General features: G+C 47.3%; 1 protein-coding gene across 1 annotated transcript in view; it reads left to right on the top strand.

Moving 5' to 3' along the window:
* The window catches only part of LOC144158626 (epithelial sodium channel subunit beta-like), a 67,495-nt gene extending 52,274 nt beyond the window's left edge, over window positions 1-15,221 (top strand). Inside the window, exons 6-10 of the mRNA XM_077689648.1 lie at window positions 312-384; window positions 2,545-2,666; window positions 7,153-7,233; window positions 9,732-9,784; window positions 14,835-15,221. Of these exons, the coding sequence (XP_077545774.1) occupies window positions 312-384; window positions 2,545-2,666; window positions 7,153-7,233; window positions 9,732-9,765 (310 nt within the window). The 3' untranslated portion in view covers window positions 9,766-9,784; window positions 14,835-15,221. The remainder of the gene's footprint in view (window positions 1-311; window positions 385-2,544; window positions 2,667-7,152; window positions 7,234-9,731; window positions 9,785-14,834) is intronic.
* The last annotated feature ends 305 nt before the right edge of the window (window positions 15,222-15,526 follow it).

Here is a 15,526-nt window from a genome sequence, read left to right as displayed (position 1 = left end):
TGGGCAGTTGTTTTCCGTCTGTTTCAATCAACCGAGCGCATTTAATTTTCACTTTCTTTTATTTTTTGTTTTACCTGTCAGTCAGTCAGCGGCTAGCCTTCTCCCTTCATCCTTCTAGCTTTCCCTCCAAGCTTCAGTTTTTTTGGGGGATTGACATTTCCTGACAACAGAATCTCGGACAGCTAGCCTAGGAACGTTTCCCGTTAAAAACTTCGAGCAAGAAAATAGGGGAATCCATGTGGTTTGGCAGCCTAGGCTGTCAGGAAATACGCTGAAAATGCCAGAACAGAAAGAACCACTGTTCATTTCAGGAACAGCGTTGGCCTCGTGGTAAAGTTCAGTTCTGATGTGGAGCAAGTAATCCAGTACATGCCGATGCTCACAGTAAGTATTTGCCCGTACTATGAGCGTTACGCTTTTTATTGCACACCTCCATACTAACCGGGATATTTTTCGAAAAGCCGTTAAGAGCCACTTGAATTTCTTCATTGCCAATCTTATTGAACACGGGTCAGGATCACCTGCCAAACAAAACATTCAAACCTACCCGTTAACAGTCCACAAACACATGCGAGTGCGCGGTCGTTCCTGCAAATGAAAGACAATACGTACCTGACTTAAGGCTGAGCCATTTGACAGTTCATGTCAATCTTTGGGTAGGTACTTACTTATATGTATATCGACGCATTTAGGTAGTATACACATCTGCATATAACTTCCACGCTCCCGTGTTTTTACAGTCCCGGAATGAATGGGTAATTCGGCATTCCGCTGCGGTGTCACTTGCTGGCACGACTTGTTGAACGGTTTCCAGCTCACGGCGATGCCACCTCGCACCAGTTTTAGTTCTTCTTTCTATGCCAGCAGGTGGGGACCTTCCCCCAGGCTTCGCATATTAAGAAATGGCCCAATACGTTTTCATAAATTGTGGAAGTTGACGATCGATACCGCATTTCATCACCTAGAAGTAAAAGCCCCGAATGTTTACCTGCGTTATTTTCATTGTACAAAATAGTTTTTCAACAGCGAAGCTGTTTAGCAAATCGTAATTTTTCCTGTCCGCAGTTAAAAATGCCACGAAAATGCCGAGTGCGCGCACGTGAGCGCATGCCTCACGGCAACCACCCTGCAGTTTAAAAAACGAAAAAAATGCGAAGCGCTCGTGTGTGCTTGCCTTGCGGCGGCGGCGCACCGTTGTCAATCCGAGCATATTCACTTAGGGAGATTGGCCAAGATTGCCGCGACCGCCCGCCAGTTAGAGAAACCTAGGAAATGTCGAGCGATCGTGTGTGCGTGCCTCGCAGCAACCGCCCAGATTTCCGGCGCACTTTTGTGAAGCGAGGCATACCCACTTAGGGAGATGGGCAAGATTTACCAAAAAACTCCATCGTTCGCCTTAATCGTGGCACCACTTGCTCGGAACGAGAAAGACACGTCATAGCGTACGCCCCTCTAAGGTGATGTACAATGATTATCACTTCCAAAAAAAATTAAACAAGCTCACACTTATTGCAACAATGATGGAGTACAGGTCGTTGTGGCATCGAAGAAGGACCGAATCGGCTGCAATCGCGGACCTAAATCGTCGTGATGGTGGTGAAGTTTGCGTACAGCTTCGCTACCTTCACGTCTTACGCGTTAGCGTGAGCTTCCTTCATTTTTTTTTTTTTGCGGGTATGCACGTATACCATTCACAGATCATCTTGTTTGAAAAATGGTGGTTGTTTGACGGAAAATTCTTTATGTATTGGGGTCGTCCGTGTGTACTTTGACAGGAACTGAAAGTTTGAACAATTAGTGCGAATTGTTTGACAATTTTGGGGGGTACCTCATTGAGGAATCATGGCGAACCCTCTTCAACAAAGTTAACTTGGCCCAGGTTCACAACGTGTTCAGACGTAAGGGACCGTAAAAGCAGTTAGTAATTAGCGGACCCCGTGGATTTGATCTCACTACTCACGGTAAACCAGCCGCGCATGGGCGCCACCCAATCGTTAACTTCTCTTAAAACCTTTTACGCTCCAACAGCCTCGAGAATATGGGCCCTGATTTTTAATGCGGCTGTAACTGATTCCAACCTAACACATCACCCTCTTATTACGTCGGCGTGACCTACACCAAACGGTATGTGTCACGGATCTCCTTGGGACTTCTTTTAAGGCTTCTTTGATGCAAATTACTGATATTCGGCGCGCGGTATAAGGACTTTTGGTTTACATAAAGCCCTCAGGACCATTGGGAATCGGTAACGAGTAACGTATTTAGTTACTTTTTGAGCGAATAACGAGTAACGGTATTTAGTTACTTTTGGGGGGTAACGTGTACATGTCTGCGTTTACCTTATGAGCCTTCTTCTATCGCCTATAGTGCGGGCCCTTAGCTGAAAAAGTATCCTGTAACATGTTAAATCACCTGCACGAAGTGCACTAAGGCAGGACTGCACGGTTGCGTATTGGCTTGAAAGCGCCGCTGCCAGGGAGTGCGGCCGCATGGTGCGGGCAAGAAGGAGCTGCGTGCCACTTGTGCCTTCTTTCGTGCGCGCAGCAGGTGGAGGTTGTCGGCTACCTGAGCGGCTACCTGGGCATCTGGTTGGGGCTGTCGCTCACTACCGTGACCTTGCGGGGCCAGCAGCGCCTCTGGCCCTCCGGATCATCGACTGGCCATCAGTACGCTTCTAACAGCTCCTGCGCGTTAAGTGACAGTGCGATGAGTACATGGCCAATATTAACACGGCCATCTTCGCGTACCATCGAGACAGTTCCAATAGGGTTGTTGATGGGATATGAAGTCTACGTAGCTGGTATGGTACTGTCTTCCGCTGACTGAGTTTGTGACAACTTCAAACTAGGTTTAAAAAATGTGCATCTTTAGTACAGTGTCGTTTCAAAGCCACAGTGTATGTCGGATATACTTCCGCAACTATTTCTATGTTAAATTAACATGGTTATTTTACATCCATTTTTGGAACGTGGTCAATGTCCTTGTCTAGCTAGACCTTATAGATTGCGTGGCCGTGGAATAACCGAGCCAGCATTATTGCTCTGCGCACAATCAGGTTACTTAAAAACTAGCTCAAGAGAATTTTCCCTCTCCTCCGTTTTTAAGCGTTCATGGGGCCATTCTTTGCGTGTTTATGTGATGCAAGCCAAGCGGTAACGCTGCTGTCAGCTAGCTTTTTTCAGTTAAGCAACTAAAGCATTCAACAGATGCTTTAACGATAATCGCCATTAATCTAAAACTCAGCCATAAAGAGGTACTATCTTCTGTGGCAAGCAAATCACGCAGTTCCGTTCGGTGCAGGCGATAACCATAGCTTTCGCTGTGCTTTTAGGCACGACGAGAGGAAAGAAGAAAGTGTTGGTAGGCCCCATTACAAGGCCCGTTTAGGAATTCTCATCATTCCCCTCGCCTGTAAGTAACCATTTTTAACCAGTGACCATGCGGCGTCCTTGCAGAAGCCGTAGTTGGCTTCTTAATCGCGGTAATCAACAAGGTGACGCAGCGGACGGGCCATGTCGCCTATTGACTCACATAGGGACGTAGAAGTCTCATCATAGTTTTGCATCATAAGCCGCGTTTACATGAATGCGACAGAATGCGACAGTAGCGCGTCACATTTCCTAGCGCATCACGAGTATTGCAATGCGCTAGCGTTTACATGTAGCGCATTACCCCTGGTGCGGTGGTGGCACCATACAGTGTCGCACGTCGAAGGCAAAGCAGCGTTTCTGGCGATTCCGGTGCTTCCGACGCGGATGGTTCGCGTTTTAAAGACGATAGTCTTTCTTGGGCTATTTAAACCCAGAAATTTTGGTCTGTCTGTATGTCTCTGTCTGTCTGTCTGTGGCTCGATTCAGCCACCCGGCCAAAGTAAAATGGGTACTGCACAATAGTCTTATATACCCACAGCCAAATGTAAACGTCTAAGCCCGGTTTATATGTTCATACTTGTCAACTTTGTTGAACAAGAACAAGACATTACGCAAATATAAGACAGGACATTATTAACAAGGGATATGTACAGTGTTCCTTTATAAAAATTCATGAATGCTTGGTTTTTCAAGAGCAAATGATATTCTACATGTACTGCAGAAAACCGCCGCCTGCTGTTGCGTGCGCCACCCCCTGGCGGCATATGAGAAATCACGCGGCAACAACAACGATAGGTTCCACTGGCTAGGTTCCACGTTTTGCTTGGAACGCACGTGAAGCACGGCAACGCGGCTCTATAAACCTTGAAGTCGGCCGCCTCGATTCACGCGCGTCTCCGCCGTACTGTAGCGCTGGCATCAAGGAACTCGGCCTGTAGCAGTGGAACGGGGTAAATTCAAATCGCCTTGAGCAAACCTTTAGTGTGTTTACCTTGAGATGAGCGCGAGGGAACAGAAACAGCATGAGGTGAGCGGGAAAGCAAAGGGGGGAATTTCCTTGGCAAATGTCTACAAAGACTATCGTCTTTTGACGACATTTGCAACGAAAGGAGCAGATACGCGGCCAATTTTTTTCTTCTCGACTCACATTGTTTGGGGTCTCACAACCGATTACGATGTATTTAAATGCAAGTTTGCGTTTGCAAGCCTTACTGTTGTTGTCTAAATAATTCCTAGCGCGATGCGCTCGCGTTTACACGCACTTCGAAAGTCGACTTACGCGTCTCAATCCACCCCTGTCTGGCGCATTAATGCGACGCGCTCTCCTAGCGCATTAGCCCCGTTTACATGGATACGATGCGCTAGAAAGTAATTCGATCCGCCACTTCTCGCATTCATGTAAACGCGGCTATAGGTCATTGCTGGCTTTGCTTTAAAGTTGGCTTTCGTTATAAAATTGAAAACATTTAAACACTGCGCGAGGAAGCTGGCCCCGCTATGAGCCTGAGCTCTCCTCGCACTATTTTGAATCAGCAATATGCTTTGGCTGTCTTCAACATGGGCCATCATTAATGAAATTCGAACAGGGTCTCTTTACAACTATATTGAGAAGTAAAAGGAGAGGGGCGACATCTGTTTTCCAAATCTTGCCGCAGCGCCCCATGTTAAAAGGAGCAAAGTTTGGCTTTGCCTCACTAAGCCTTCTAATGTGGGGAAGTGACATTGCCTTCAGGGTAGACGCGAAAACTATGGCGGCAGTCAACCAACTCTTGACGATATGTAAATACGAGAGCGTTAATTGTCGGTGGGGAGGAGGAGGAGTACACCTTCTATTGAGATGCGAAAAGTCCTGTAGGTGCAGCCCTCAGTCCAGGGCGCCGATGGAGCTACCCGCCGTCTCCGCCCATTCTATCAGCTGCAGCTATCTGCTGGGGCAAGAGCTAGCGAGTTCTCTCGCCCACTGCTCTCGGGAGGGGTTTGAGTAAGGGTCGATGTCGGGGTTATTTTGGCAATCCCATACCATGTGGTGAAGCGTGGCAGGGACGCCGCAGTGTCTGCACAGGGGATCGTAGAGGGTGGGGTGTATAGCGTGCAGCCTCGTAGGGTGTGGGTACGTGTTCGTCTGCAGTTGACGAAGAGCAGTCTGTTGGGGCCTGGTTAGTTGCTCAGAAACTGGAGGGTATCGCATTCGGCCAAGCCGGTAATGCTGTGTGGTGTCCTTGTACGTGAGAAGGGGGATACTGTCTTTTCCTCTTTTTCTAACGGTGCTCGACTGACCAAATCTCGAGCGAAGGTGTGCGCCTCCTGGTTTCCGCAGAGAGAAGAGTTGGCTGGGGTCCAGATTATTCTTATGTTTCTCCTAGGTGGGCGCTGAAGAATGATGCCGGGAGAAATCGCGGAAATTCTTCCTGTCGCATAATTTCTGCATGCCGCTTGAGAGTCCGTAGTGATAGCGGATACTGGGGTTTGGGTGATTATTAGGGCGATTGCCGTCTATTCTGTTTCGGCTTCTGATTGCCGTCTCTTCTCTTCCAGTGTCAATAAATTGTGTAAGACCTTTTCATTTGCATTCATAAAATGGAAGCCAACCTTGTGGGCGTATAGCAGTAATTTAGTTTTTAATGGTACGCTGGCAAGCGCCACAGACATCAGCAGCATCGCGGAAAACAAGAAAATAGGGCTCCATTATTTCATGCTGATTCAATAACCGACAGGTGAGAACACCTGAAGCCATGTTTCAGGCAGACTAGTGGGACTCTCTCTCTTTTCTTCCTGTCTTTCTCTTTCACACCTTTTCTATTCCACCCCTAACCTCCTCCCAAGTCTTTTATCCCCATGTTCCACTCCCCACCGGACTGGGTTGTATGCAGGTGAGCTCCCAACTGAGCTCAATAATATCCCCAGTGCACTTTCCTTTCCTTTCTTCCACCAAATCACCTCTCTCTCTCTCTCTCTCTCTCTCTCTCTCTCTCTCTCTCTCTCTCTCTCTCTCTCTCTCTCTCTCTCTCTCTCTCTCTCTCTCTCTCTCTCTCTCTCTCTCTCTCTCTCTCTCTCTCTCTCTCTCTCTAGTGGGACTTGGGAGTGGGATTTCGCTTACTTTCGGTGTCGAAAGAAAATATCGCTTTCGGTGTCGAAAGCTTTGAATAGTGGCAGGCAGCTCCTACGACCCTGAGATTAAAGAAGCGAGATGCGGTCAAACAACTTTGTGCCATAAAGGTTACACACAGTGCACGACAGCATGCCGGACAAAGTCAGGAAGGTCGGACGAGCGACGGAAATGCGAAATTTAAATGGTAATAATAAAGCGCTGTAATTACCTTGGGTGCGGCCCTGCTGTGTTTTTCTGACAATGTCCTCTTTGCTTTACAAGACATACGGTGCCCTTAGGCAAAGCCTTGTGGCTCGAGCTTAGTGAGTTCGAAGAATGACGCCAAAGTTTCCCTGACGCGTACGAACAGCACAAGGGTAAGCATGATACCTAACCAAAGATGGCGCTGCCCTATTTCGGCTTCTAGGTTTTCACACTCCCATTTTGAACCATTCGTACTTCATCATGAAGTGCTCATCAGCCCTTTTGTTAACGTTCGTAAAGTTCATGTATTGTAGCCTGGATGGTCTAGAATGTCTTGTTCCGCAGTACTGCTGTTTACAGGGTCGTTATTCTTCGCCCATTTCTCCTGCTGATGTGTCTCACCTGGTAAAAACTGGCGCGCGCTTTCACCTTTACAAATCATAGGACCCCGTCTAAAAGGTCGTTTGCCTGTGACTTTGCCCTGCACAGGCCACCAGTTCCAGTTCCTGGCTCAAATAGACGCACCTTTTGGTTGGCGCTGACCGCAAGGAGGCTTCCGTGGGTGCTCACGTACGTCGGAGACAATACATCGGGGAAGTCTGCATATCTCTCACGGAGAACTCATGGTTGCGGCCGTCACATCGGCAGCGCAAAAACTAACTTTGATTGGCCAGCTGTGAATAACCTATAGGAAGTTTGATACCTCCTTGTACAGCCTCCCAAATTTTTAATAATATAGCGGGAGCGAGGACTTATCGGCATGTCAGCGCTTTATCACGGTGTTCACGGGCAAAATACGCGAGGGTACGCGCACGCGCATAGGGCTACCTACTGTATACGTCTCGTCTACTACGCTGTTTCCTTGATAGTGGTACACCCCTGCCACTGCATCTGAATGACTTTGTTCACTAGAAACCGTGGTTATTTGAAGCGCATGCTCACATCAAATGCGCGTTTGATTTTTCTTTCGGATCACTTACCCCGCACAGCGTGAGGAATGCCACTAAAAAGATAGATAAAAGTAGAACAGGGCCGGTTTTATGACCGGAATGGCCTTAGGACACTGCGAGATAAAAATTGCGCCCACCTCCCCGCGAGGGGAACCCTGTGTAGATGCGACGCGTCGTGGGGTTAACTTGGTGTTTCCGTTGTATTAATTCTGAAATCGCGTGAAACGTGTCGGGAACGTGTATGATTATTATGTTTTATGATTATTATTATGTTTTATTGGCCAATCTTGGTCAATCTCTCTAAGTGGTATGCTTGGGGCTTCGCTGTCGCAACGACCTTTACTCCATCATTGTTGGGAGCTTCTTTTCCTTTATTGCAAGTGTTAATCATTGCCCCATCATGCGTTGTATCAGTAGCATCTTGACGTAGTTTGAATGAGTCAGGGATATAAGGCGCATTCGTAGCATTTGAATCTGTCTCGGTTTTGTGGCGCAGTGGGAAGAGCACCATGTACCTCGCGTTCCGCCCACAGTCTAGCCACCTTACCCACAGGGTCGTGGGATCGAAACCACGCGCCGCTAACTAATATTTTTCTTATAGTGTAGGGGGAGGTGCGGACAACGCCGTATGGAGGGACAAGGCGAGTGAATGAGATGCAGTCGCATCTAAAATGTGAGAAATAACAATTCTGATGAAAAATAAAAACTTGTGCCCCACGCTGCTTATTAGCTACCTTTGGCGGTAGCGAAACGACCTTGCAAGATAAGAAAAACAGGGGGTGCGTTGCCCTGAGGAGAACAGCGGAGCAGACGCTCCACAACAGATAGTTCTATGCGGGTGCGCGTACTGTCTCCTATTTTGCCGGTGAACACCGTGATAAGGCGCTGACATGCCCATCGGTCGTCGCTTCTGCTATATTATTAAAAATTTGGGAGGCTCTACATCGCTCTCTAGTGAGTACTCCCGAAGTAAACGTAAGTGTGGTAGTTTGATTTCGCCATTCTTCCTGGCGCCCATTCGTTTACCTTGAAGACAGAAAAGTCAGCCGTCTGATAAAAAGAAAAAAGAAAAATAAAGGGGGGGGGGCGGCAGCGAAACACCATAGAGCGGGTGGCACAGTGTAGGCTTATATAAACTGCTACCTCACTAAGAACAGATAAGTTGATCTAAAACAATGGTTTTCTGGGGAACACTGTGTGTGTTGAAAAGTGGGCAAGAAAGATATTCAGGTCTTTACTAGCACGCATTCACTGATGTTTTAATCGGGGTGTCAAGGAATATATTCAATTTGAAAAACGGATCGGAACTAGCAACTGTTTCGAGGTGTTTACCGCAAAACCTAAAGAAGAAAACATATTTCCTTCAGCTGCGTCAGGCGCAGGAAAAGAACTAGGGTGAAACTTCATTTGATGATAATTTTGAGCAGGCATAGTTCACATCACACGCATGCGTAAACATTTAAACAAGAGCTAGCCTTACAAAACGGCTGGGTATAAAGTCTGGAATAGGGACTTGTCGCTAAAGCATTAAGTAATCAAAAGTTCGAACGGAAGTTTTACGTCAATTATGTCCGTACTATTTATGCCATTAGTCACTGATGACATGGTAGTCATTAACAAATCATTTTTGTGAGTCAAGTCCAACCCTTTGCAAATTCAGTCAGTCATCACTGTTGCACGTGATATATGGAATTAATCGCGATAAAGAATTTAACTAATCCCTCGAGACCGCACTCCAATTCTTCTCGAATCTATCAACCGAAAACTAAAGCCTTATGCCAGGCACGAAGCTTCAGGATTTGAATGAATACATAATGACCGCAGTCCCTATATTACAAACGAAGCATAAAGGGAGGTGGGTTGCCTCGCACTGAGGTCCTCAAAAAGTACGTGATTTACAAAGGTGAGTTCGCCAGACCGGCACTATGAGCATGCAAATTTGTCACTTAGCTTCGCACGCCTAGAAGTCAATGGCGTATGCTTCATAATAGTGTCGCAGTTGGCGCAATGGCGTGTAGGGTAGTGTGGGTTAGGGATAAAGAAAGGAGCCGTGCTGCACGTAGTTTCTCTCTCAGCAAACAGTTCCCATTAACCTCTTCATTTTATCCCTCATTTCAGGCGTAGAACAGCTGTGGTGGCGGCATTCAAGTGAAGGGAGCAGAAGACGTAATGTAAGCAGCGCTGGTGACTTGGATACTCTAGTTAACGGTGAAAATATCTTTATCGTATGTCTGTGCTGAGCTCAATTTTAAAGAGACCCTGCAACACTTTCTTTCAACTTTTTTTTTAAATCTCAAATGCTTGCAGAAGGTATTCACCCAACACACCCAGTACGCACCCGCGGGGTCGCAAAGTACCTCAGCCAAAAATTACTGCTCTATGCCCATCACATAACTTGGAAACTCGCTCAAAAGATTTTTCTCTCTTTCCCGGTCTCGACGCCCTTCGACCTGTCGAATTACGTCACTGAGGCCATGTAGCGGCTGTTGGCCGGTTTCTCCTTCAGTTGCGGCAATCAACGCTTTCCGATAGAAACTTTAAAAATAAAGCCACAAAAACAACGCAGAATGGAATGCGTATCTGGTGCGACGAGCAAATTACGCAGTGCCGCTCCGTGCTGCGATAACTACAGCTTTTGCAGTTGTTCCAGACGCGAAGAAAAGAGGGAAAGCGTTTATCCAAAGTGTTGCAGGGTCCCTTTGAAGCTGAGGACAAGAGAGTGGACGCGGCACAATGCTGGCACTACCACCCCACAATCTATTTATGTGCGGAGCAAATATAAACAAACGAAAGTACACAGGAAACAAACAAAAAACACGTTATCTGACGGCTTCTGATCAAAACGCGTCATTTCTTTTGAAATGAGTGCCAACGATACGCTACCGATGCAGAGGAAGTTGTCTTCTATCACTAGTGCTTCCAAGGCTTTCTTTGAAACCCTATTTTTGTTTTTTGAGACCAGGAAATGTCATGAAACTATGACAGTATCCAGCGTACAGGCTGTTCAGTCGTCACATTACCGAACAATGCTGTGGGATCCAGTGAAACCTTCCAAATAAAGCCTGTAAGTTGCACAGAGCGGCTTCCTAGCACGGTGCGTATATATTCTTGCGCTCTAGCGTGAAGCGTTGGAAAACTAGTGTTCCGGTTTGTTTCTTTAGTACGCGTTTTTTGCCCACGGAGATGAAACGTTCTAGCACAAGACTTTGGACAGCGAGCGTTCCGGTGCTTTTGTACCGCGACTATATGAGACGACGACGACAATAGTCGCTGACAGCCCGAGCCTTTACGGGGCTAAAAGAAAAAAAACAGAGAATTCGCAGACGATCGCGTCCAGGTGATACGACGTAGAGCGATATAGGAGTTTACGTGTGGCCACGCAAGTGTACAATTCTCCAAGGACGGTATTATATGCGGAACGGATTACATTTGTCACTTTGGAGGTCGCATCACCTTGTGGTGATCGTGTGGGAATTTTCTTCAGTGGAAGGTAATGACGAACAAACGTCTAATGCGACGACAAAATTAGTCTGCCCACCTGCAAAGGCTGCACCTCCGCACGCATAAGCTTACTGAGGGAAAGCATCAGTGGGATTTCAAGGGGCCAGTACTGATTATTTGCGGCGCATGCGCCTTCATGGCGCCTTCAAAGCGGTCACAAATTCTCTGGCACGGAATTTTGTGCATACGTGGTACCTCGCAGATTACCCATTCTACTTTTTCAAACGGGATACAGGCGTCGGCATTTTCGGGCGTGTGTGTCATACTTCCTCACGATTTCTGGTCATCTCCCGTATGGGTACGTGACACGTGAGTGTGCGCATGGTAGTGGGCAACACCATGTTTTTATTTTCTTTTACGCTGCTGCTTTCGGTTCCAGCAAACTTTAACATCCAGAAAGTTTTCTTCTACCTTCTCAGCAACCTGCAGTTAAAACTTGAATAAAAAACCCGTATTATACCTTGCTCTGAAGATAGTCGTGGACGTGTGGTTGGGACCCGCGCATCGGAAGAAGAGAAGTTTGGGTTAAATTTCCACAACCTTCGAACTGCCGAGTGCAATTTATTTTTCCGAACACTGCTCGCGGGCGCATTCACTGTGCCACCGGGGTCAAGAACTGCCCTAGTTAGCGGCAATCATCGGACGCTCCACGCCGCTCTGAATGAAGTACTCCATATACAATAAATATTCACAGCTGTTGCTGTAATTAAACCAGCATAAAAGAGCTTGGAAGCCCTGCCTTTCAAACAGCTGCCCTCTATTTTTATCACAGACATATGTGACAGCAGTTATCGCTGGCAGTATCGTTGGACCCACCGTGGTGGCTCAGTGGCTAAGGTGTTTCCCTGCTGAGCCCAAAGTCGCGGATTCGATTCCCGGCCGCGGCGGCCGCTTTTCTGATGGAGGCAAAAAGCAAAAACATCCGTGTGTTCGAGTTTTCAGCGCACGTTAAAGATCCTCAGGTGGTAAAAAATTTATCCGGAGGCCTCCACTACGGCGTGCCTAACCGCCCGTGTAGCGCCGGCGTGTTAAACCTCATATGCAATCAAAAGCTAATTGTTGGTACTCACCGAGGAGAAAATTCATGCCAGCGAAGAAGGCTGCGGTATCCATATTTTGTGCTTTCGTGTTCTTCGATTTTTCGCTAGGCGTATCAATATCTTTTCCCGCTAAAAATGCCCGCATTGTGCCGTCTCTACCTTCTCGTCCTTAATTATAGTGTTCAGCTGAGCAGTTACTACCCGTTGGTTGCTTCTTTGCTATGTTTAGCTACCAGTTGGTCACCCGCCGCGGTGGACGACCCCAGGACGCGGGTTCGATCCCGGTCGCGGTGGTTGCTTTTCAGATGGCGATGAAAACTGAAACATACGTGTGCCGATATTTCAGCGCACATTGGAGATCCCCATGTGGTCCAAATTGATCAGGAACCCTCCACTACAGCGCGCCTAATAGCCCACGCGTAGCTTTGGCGTAATGGACACCTTGAAGTTTTAAGCTATCAGTGGGCCAGTAAGTCATTACCCACTGATAGCTCAAAGGTTTGTGTTTTAACCATTTGACTAGCTGGGTTAAAGACACCATGATCACAAAATACAAATTGGAATAAAACCTGCGCAGGAGCTAAGAATACAACTATCCGCCATGTTTCTTGGACGGCTGACTTAGCCGCTATGCCAGTACGGAAAGTATGTCGAAGGAAGAAAGGAAATAAACTTTATTTTTCAAGCACCCTTAATCTAGGGTGCCTTCTTTGAAAACTGTGGCCATGGCGTCCTCCGTATTGGACGCCAGCAAAAGCGGGGTCGCCACGCTGGGGTGAGCCAACCTGGACTGCCAGGATGACACAGATTGGTTGGGGGTGTGGATCAACGTTAGCTGCTGATAACAACCCCACAAATATGTTGGGGGTAATCTTCGCAGGACGAGCAAGTGCGGCTTCCGGGTAAATTTCGGAGGCGATTTGTGAGATCGTCGGTATGTAATGGGTTAGTCTGTATTTGTCGGATGAAGACGGATTGTAGCCTTGTGAACGTACGATGCGGTTAGGGGTGTACCTTGCGCTGCGCGCGAAAAGGCTCGAGGTATGCGCGCGAGCTGAAAGGCGGCTGTGCATCACTTAAGGTGGGAAAGAGCTGGTCAGTTGCCCGGTAAATAGTTGCCCGGTAAACAGCGTACAAAAGGGACAGGTGTCTGTAAACGGCACGTGATAGCGGGCCGGCCAAGCGTGCTGGGAATAAGGCCTCCCCAACTCGAAGCCTCCGCAGCAGGACCTCGTCCCAGCTAAAGCCCCTTCATCACGTCCACAGATAATAGCAGTATGTAAGGGCTTTACTCCCTGCGCGAGAGCGCTCTGGGTAGGTCAGATCCACGCGAGGGAAGTAGAGCACGCTTCGGCTGCTTACTCGCATTCTTCTTCCCGAATTGGTAACAGCTTTTCACCGTCAAATTTATATTAAATGTTTGTCGAGCTCTAGGAGAAAATAAGGTGGAGATATAGCCATGAACATTCGTATCCTCACGCTGAACTGCACCCTCCACTCGTACTGGAAAAATTATCGCTGACGACAAAGAAAATACGATGACCCAAATATATTATACAGCCCATTTGCTATTATTCGCCAAAAATGCACGGAACACTTTCAAAAGAATGAAACCATTTTTAAACACTAGGCGGAGCGGCCGCGGTATCACATTTAAATGGCTTATAGGGCTCGTCATTTCACTATTGGGCTTATTATAGTGGGTACAATTTGTGTAAGATACAAATGAAAAAAAAAATCTTTTTCTTCTGTCGACTTACCCCACTATGTTGTCCTCTTAAACTGGTTGCTTGGAAGACTCATTTCACTAGTGATGACAGCGTAACATAAACAACTACAAAGCATCCACCTGCACCGATTTATTGCTCGTGTCAAATCAACTGACTAGAAAATGAACATGGCGCGTGGAATTGGACACCCAAGGAAGGACTCCATCTAAACAACTGCTTTGGTCACAAGAAAAGATAATTAGGCTTCTTACAAGAATCCGACCCACAGAATAACCGAAGCTGAAGGTCAGGATGCGAAGTGACTGTGACGATAGCACGTTGCTGAAGGGAAGCTTTGCGCCCACCACAATTATTTTGTGACCATAGACACAAATATCACGAGCCTACAAAAAGCTGCGCGCCATTCGGTGTACAGACACTGTGATCCAAAAGCGGTGATCAGAGTACAGCAAAATGGGAGACGGGATTTGGAGAGACTAATCCCCTCTATTATGAATCTCTCCTCCGCTCTTGCCTCCAGTAGGGGGGATCGTTGAAAGCAATTTTTCCATGTAAAGGTATTGCGGTATCCTCCACACAACCGAGTCGAGGGAACACATGGAGTGGAGGACAGACTCAGCATACCGTCATAAGCTCACAGTTTTTGTGTTGCTTCGCACATTGAACAACTTTTTACGAGCAAATGAAGCAATGTGAACAGAACATACGCAACTACACTCAGCAACTACATTGCTGTTATATTTTTTCATTGCATGGCGGGCAGCTATGAACGAAGAGATTGAACGGTATTGCAGGGTTTTGTCTTCAGTGCTCAGTACTTGGACCTAGGGATGCCTCATTTATGGCACAGACACATCAAATAGCATTACCGCTTTACCACCGTGAGGGCTTTCATTTTTTGTCGGTGCCCGGTGCGAGTGTGTCCCACGGTAACAAGCACTCGTCCGCAGGTGGTGGGGACGTCAACCCAGCAAGCACAAGTGCAGCTCCAAACAGTAACTCACGCCATCCACTGCAAGGCTCGACGGATCAACAAAGCTGAAAAAACTTCGTCTCAACCACCACAGCGTCCCCTTCCGGCCCTTGATATATTTTCCGTGAGGAGCCCTTCCCTCTCACGTGGTGTCATTACCTATCTTTTTTATGATCTGGGCTCTTTTTCTAGCATAAACCCCACGTATAGACCAGTCTTCCTTTAGCCCAAAGAATATCACCGTTCTCCTCTTTGATAGGAGAGTTTTACATGCTCTCCAAACCTTCCCCAGACGTCTGTCCTCCCTAGGCTACGTATACGGGGCCATTTAATTATTCCCAGTATATGCATAGGGCCCTGCTCAACCAACCAGCTCCTCCAGATCTCCCAGTAAGGATGTAGGTCGTTTCAAATAAAGCCCACACATCTCTCTCTTTCTTCTGCTTACTAATGCTACGTTTAGTGCTGTGCCTAAGAACACGAGAACACTGCGCTAACACAATAAACACGCCACTGTTTCTCTTTACTTTGTCTTTCGCAGTCTATAGCAGAACGGATAAAATGCACCACCAAATAGCGTAAAAACTGCCACACTATTCCACCACTGATCGTTTTGCACCGGCACTTCACACTCTCAGACATCACTCTAAGGAACAAAGGGTGTGGTAG

The sequence above is a fragment of the Haemaphysalis longicornis genome, unplaced genomic scaffold (genome assembly GCF_048455015.1).
Source record: "Haemaphysalis longicornis isolate Haplotype H1 unplaced genomic scaffold, Haemaphysalis longicornis Haplotype H1 scaffold_1, whole genome shotgun sequence".
NCBI classification, from domain to species: domain Eukaryota; kingdom Metazoa; phylum Arthropoda; class Arachnida; order Ixodida; family Ixodidae; genus Haemaphysalis; species Haemaphysalis longicornis.
The sequence above is the reverse complement of the archived record's forward strand: the minus strand, read 5'-3'. Positions and strand labels throughout refer to the sequence as shown.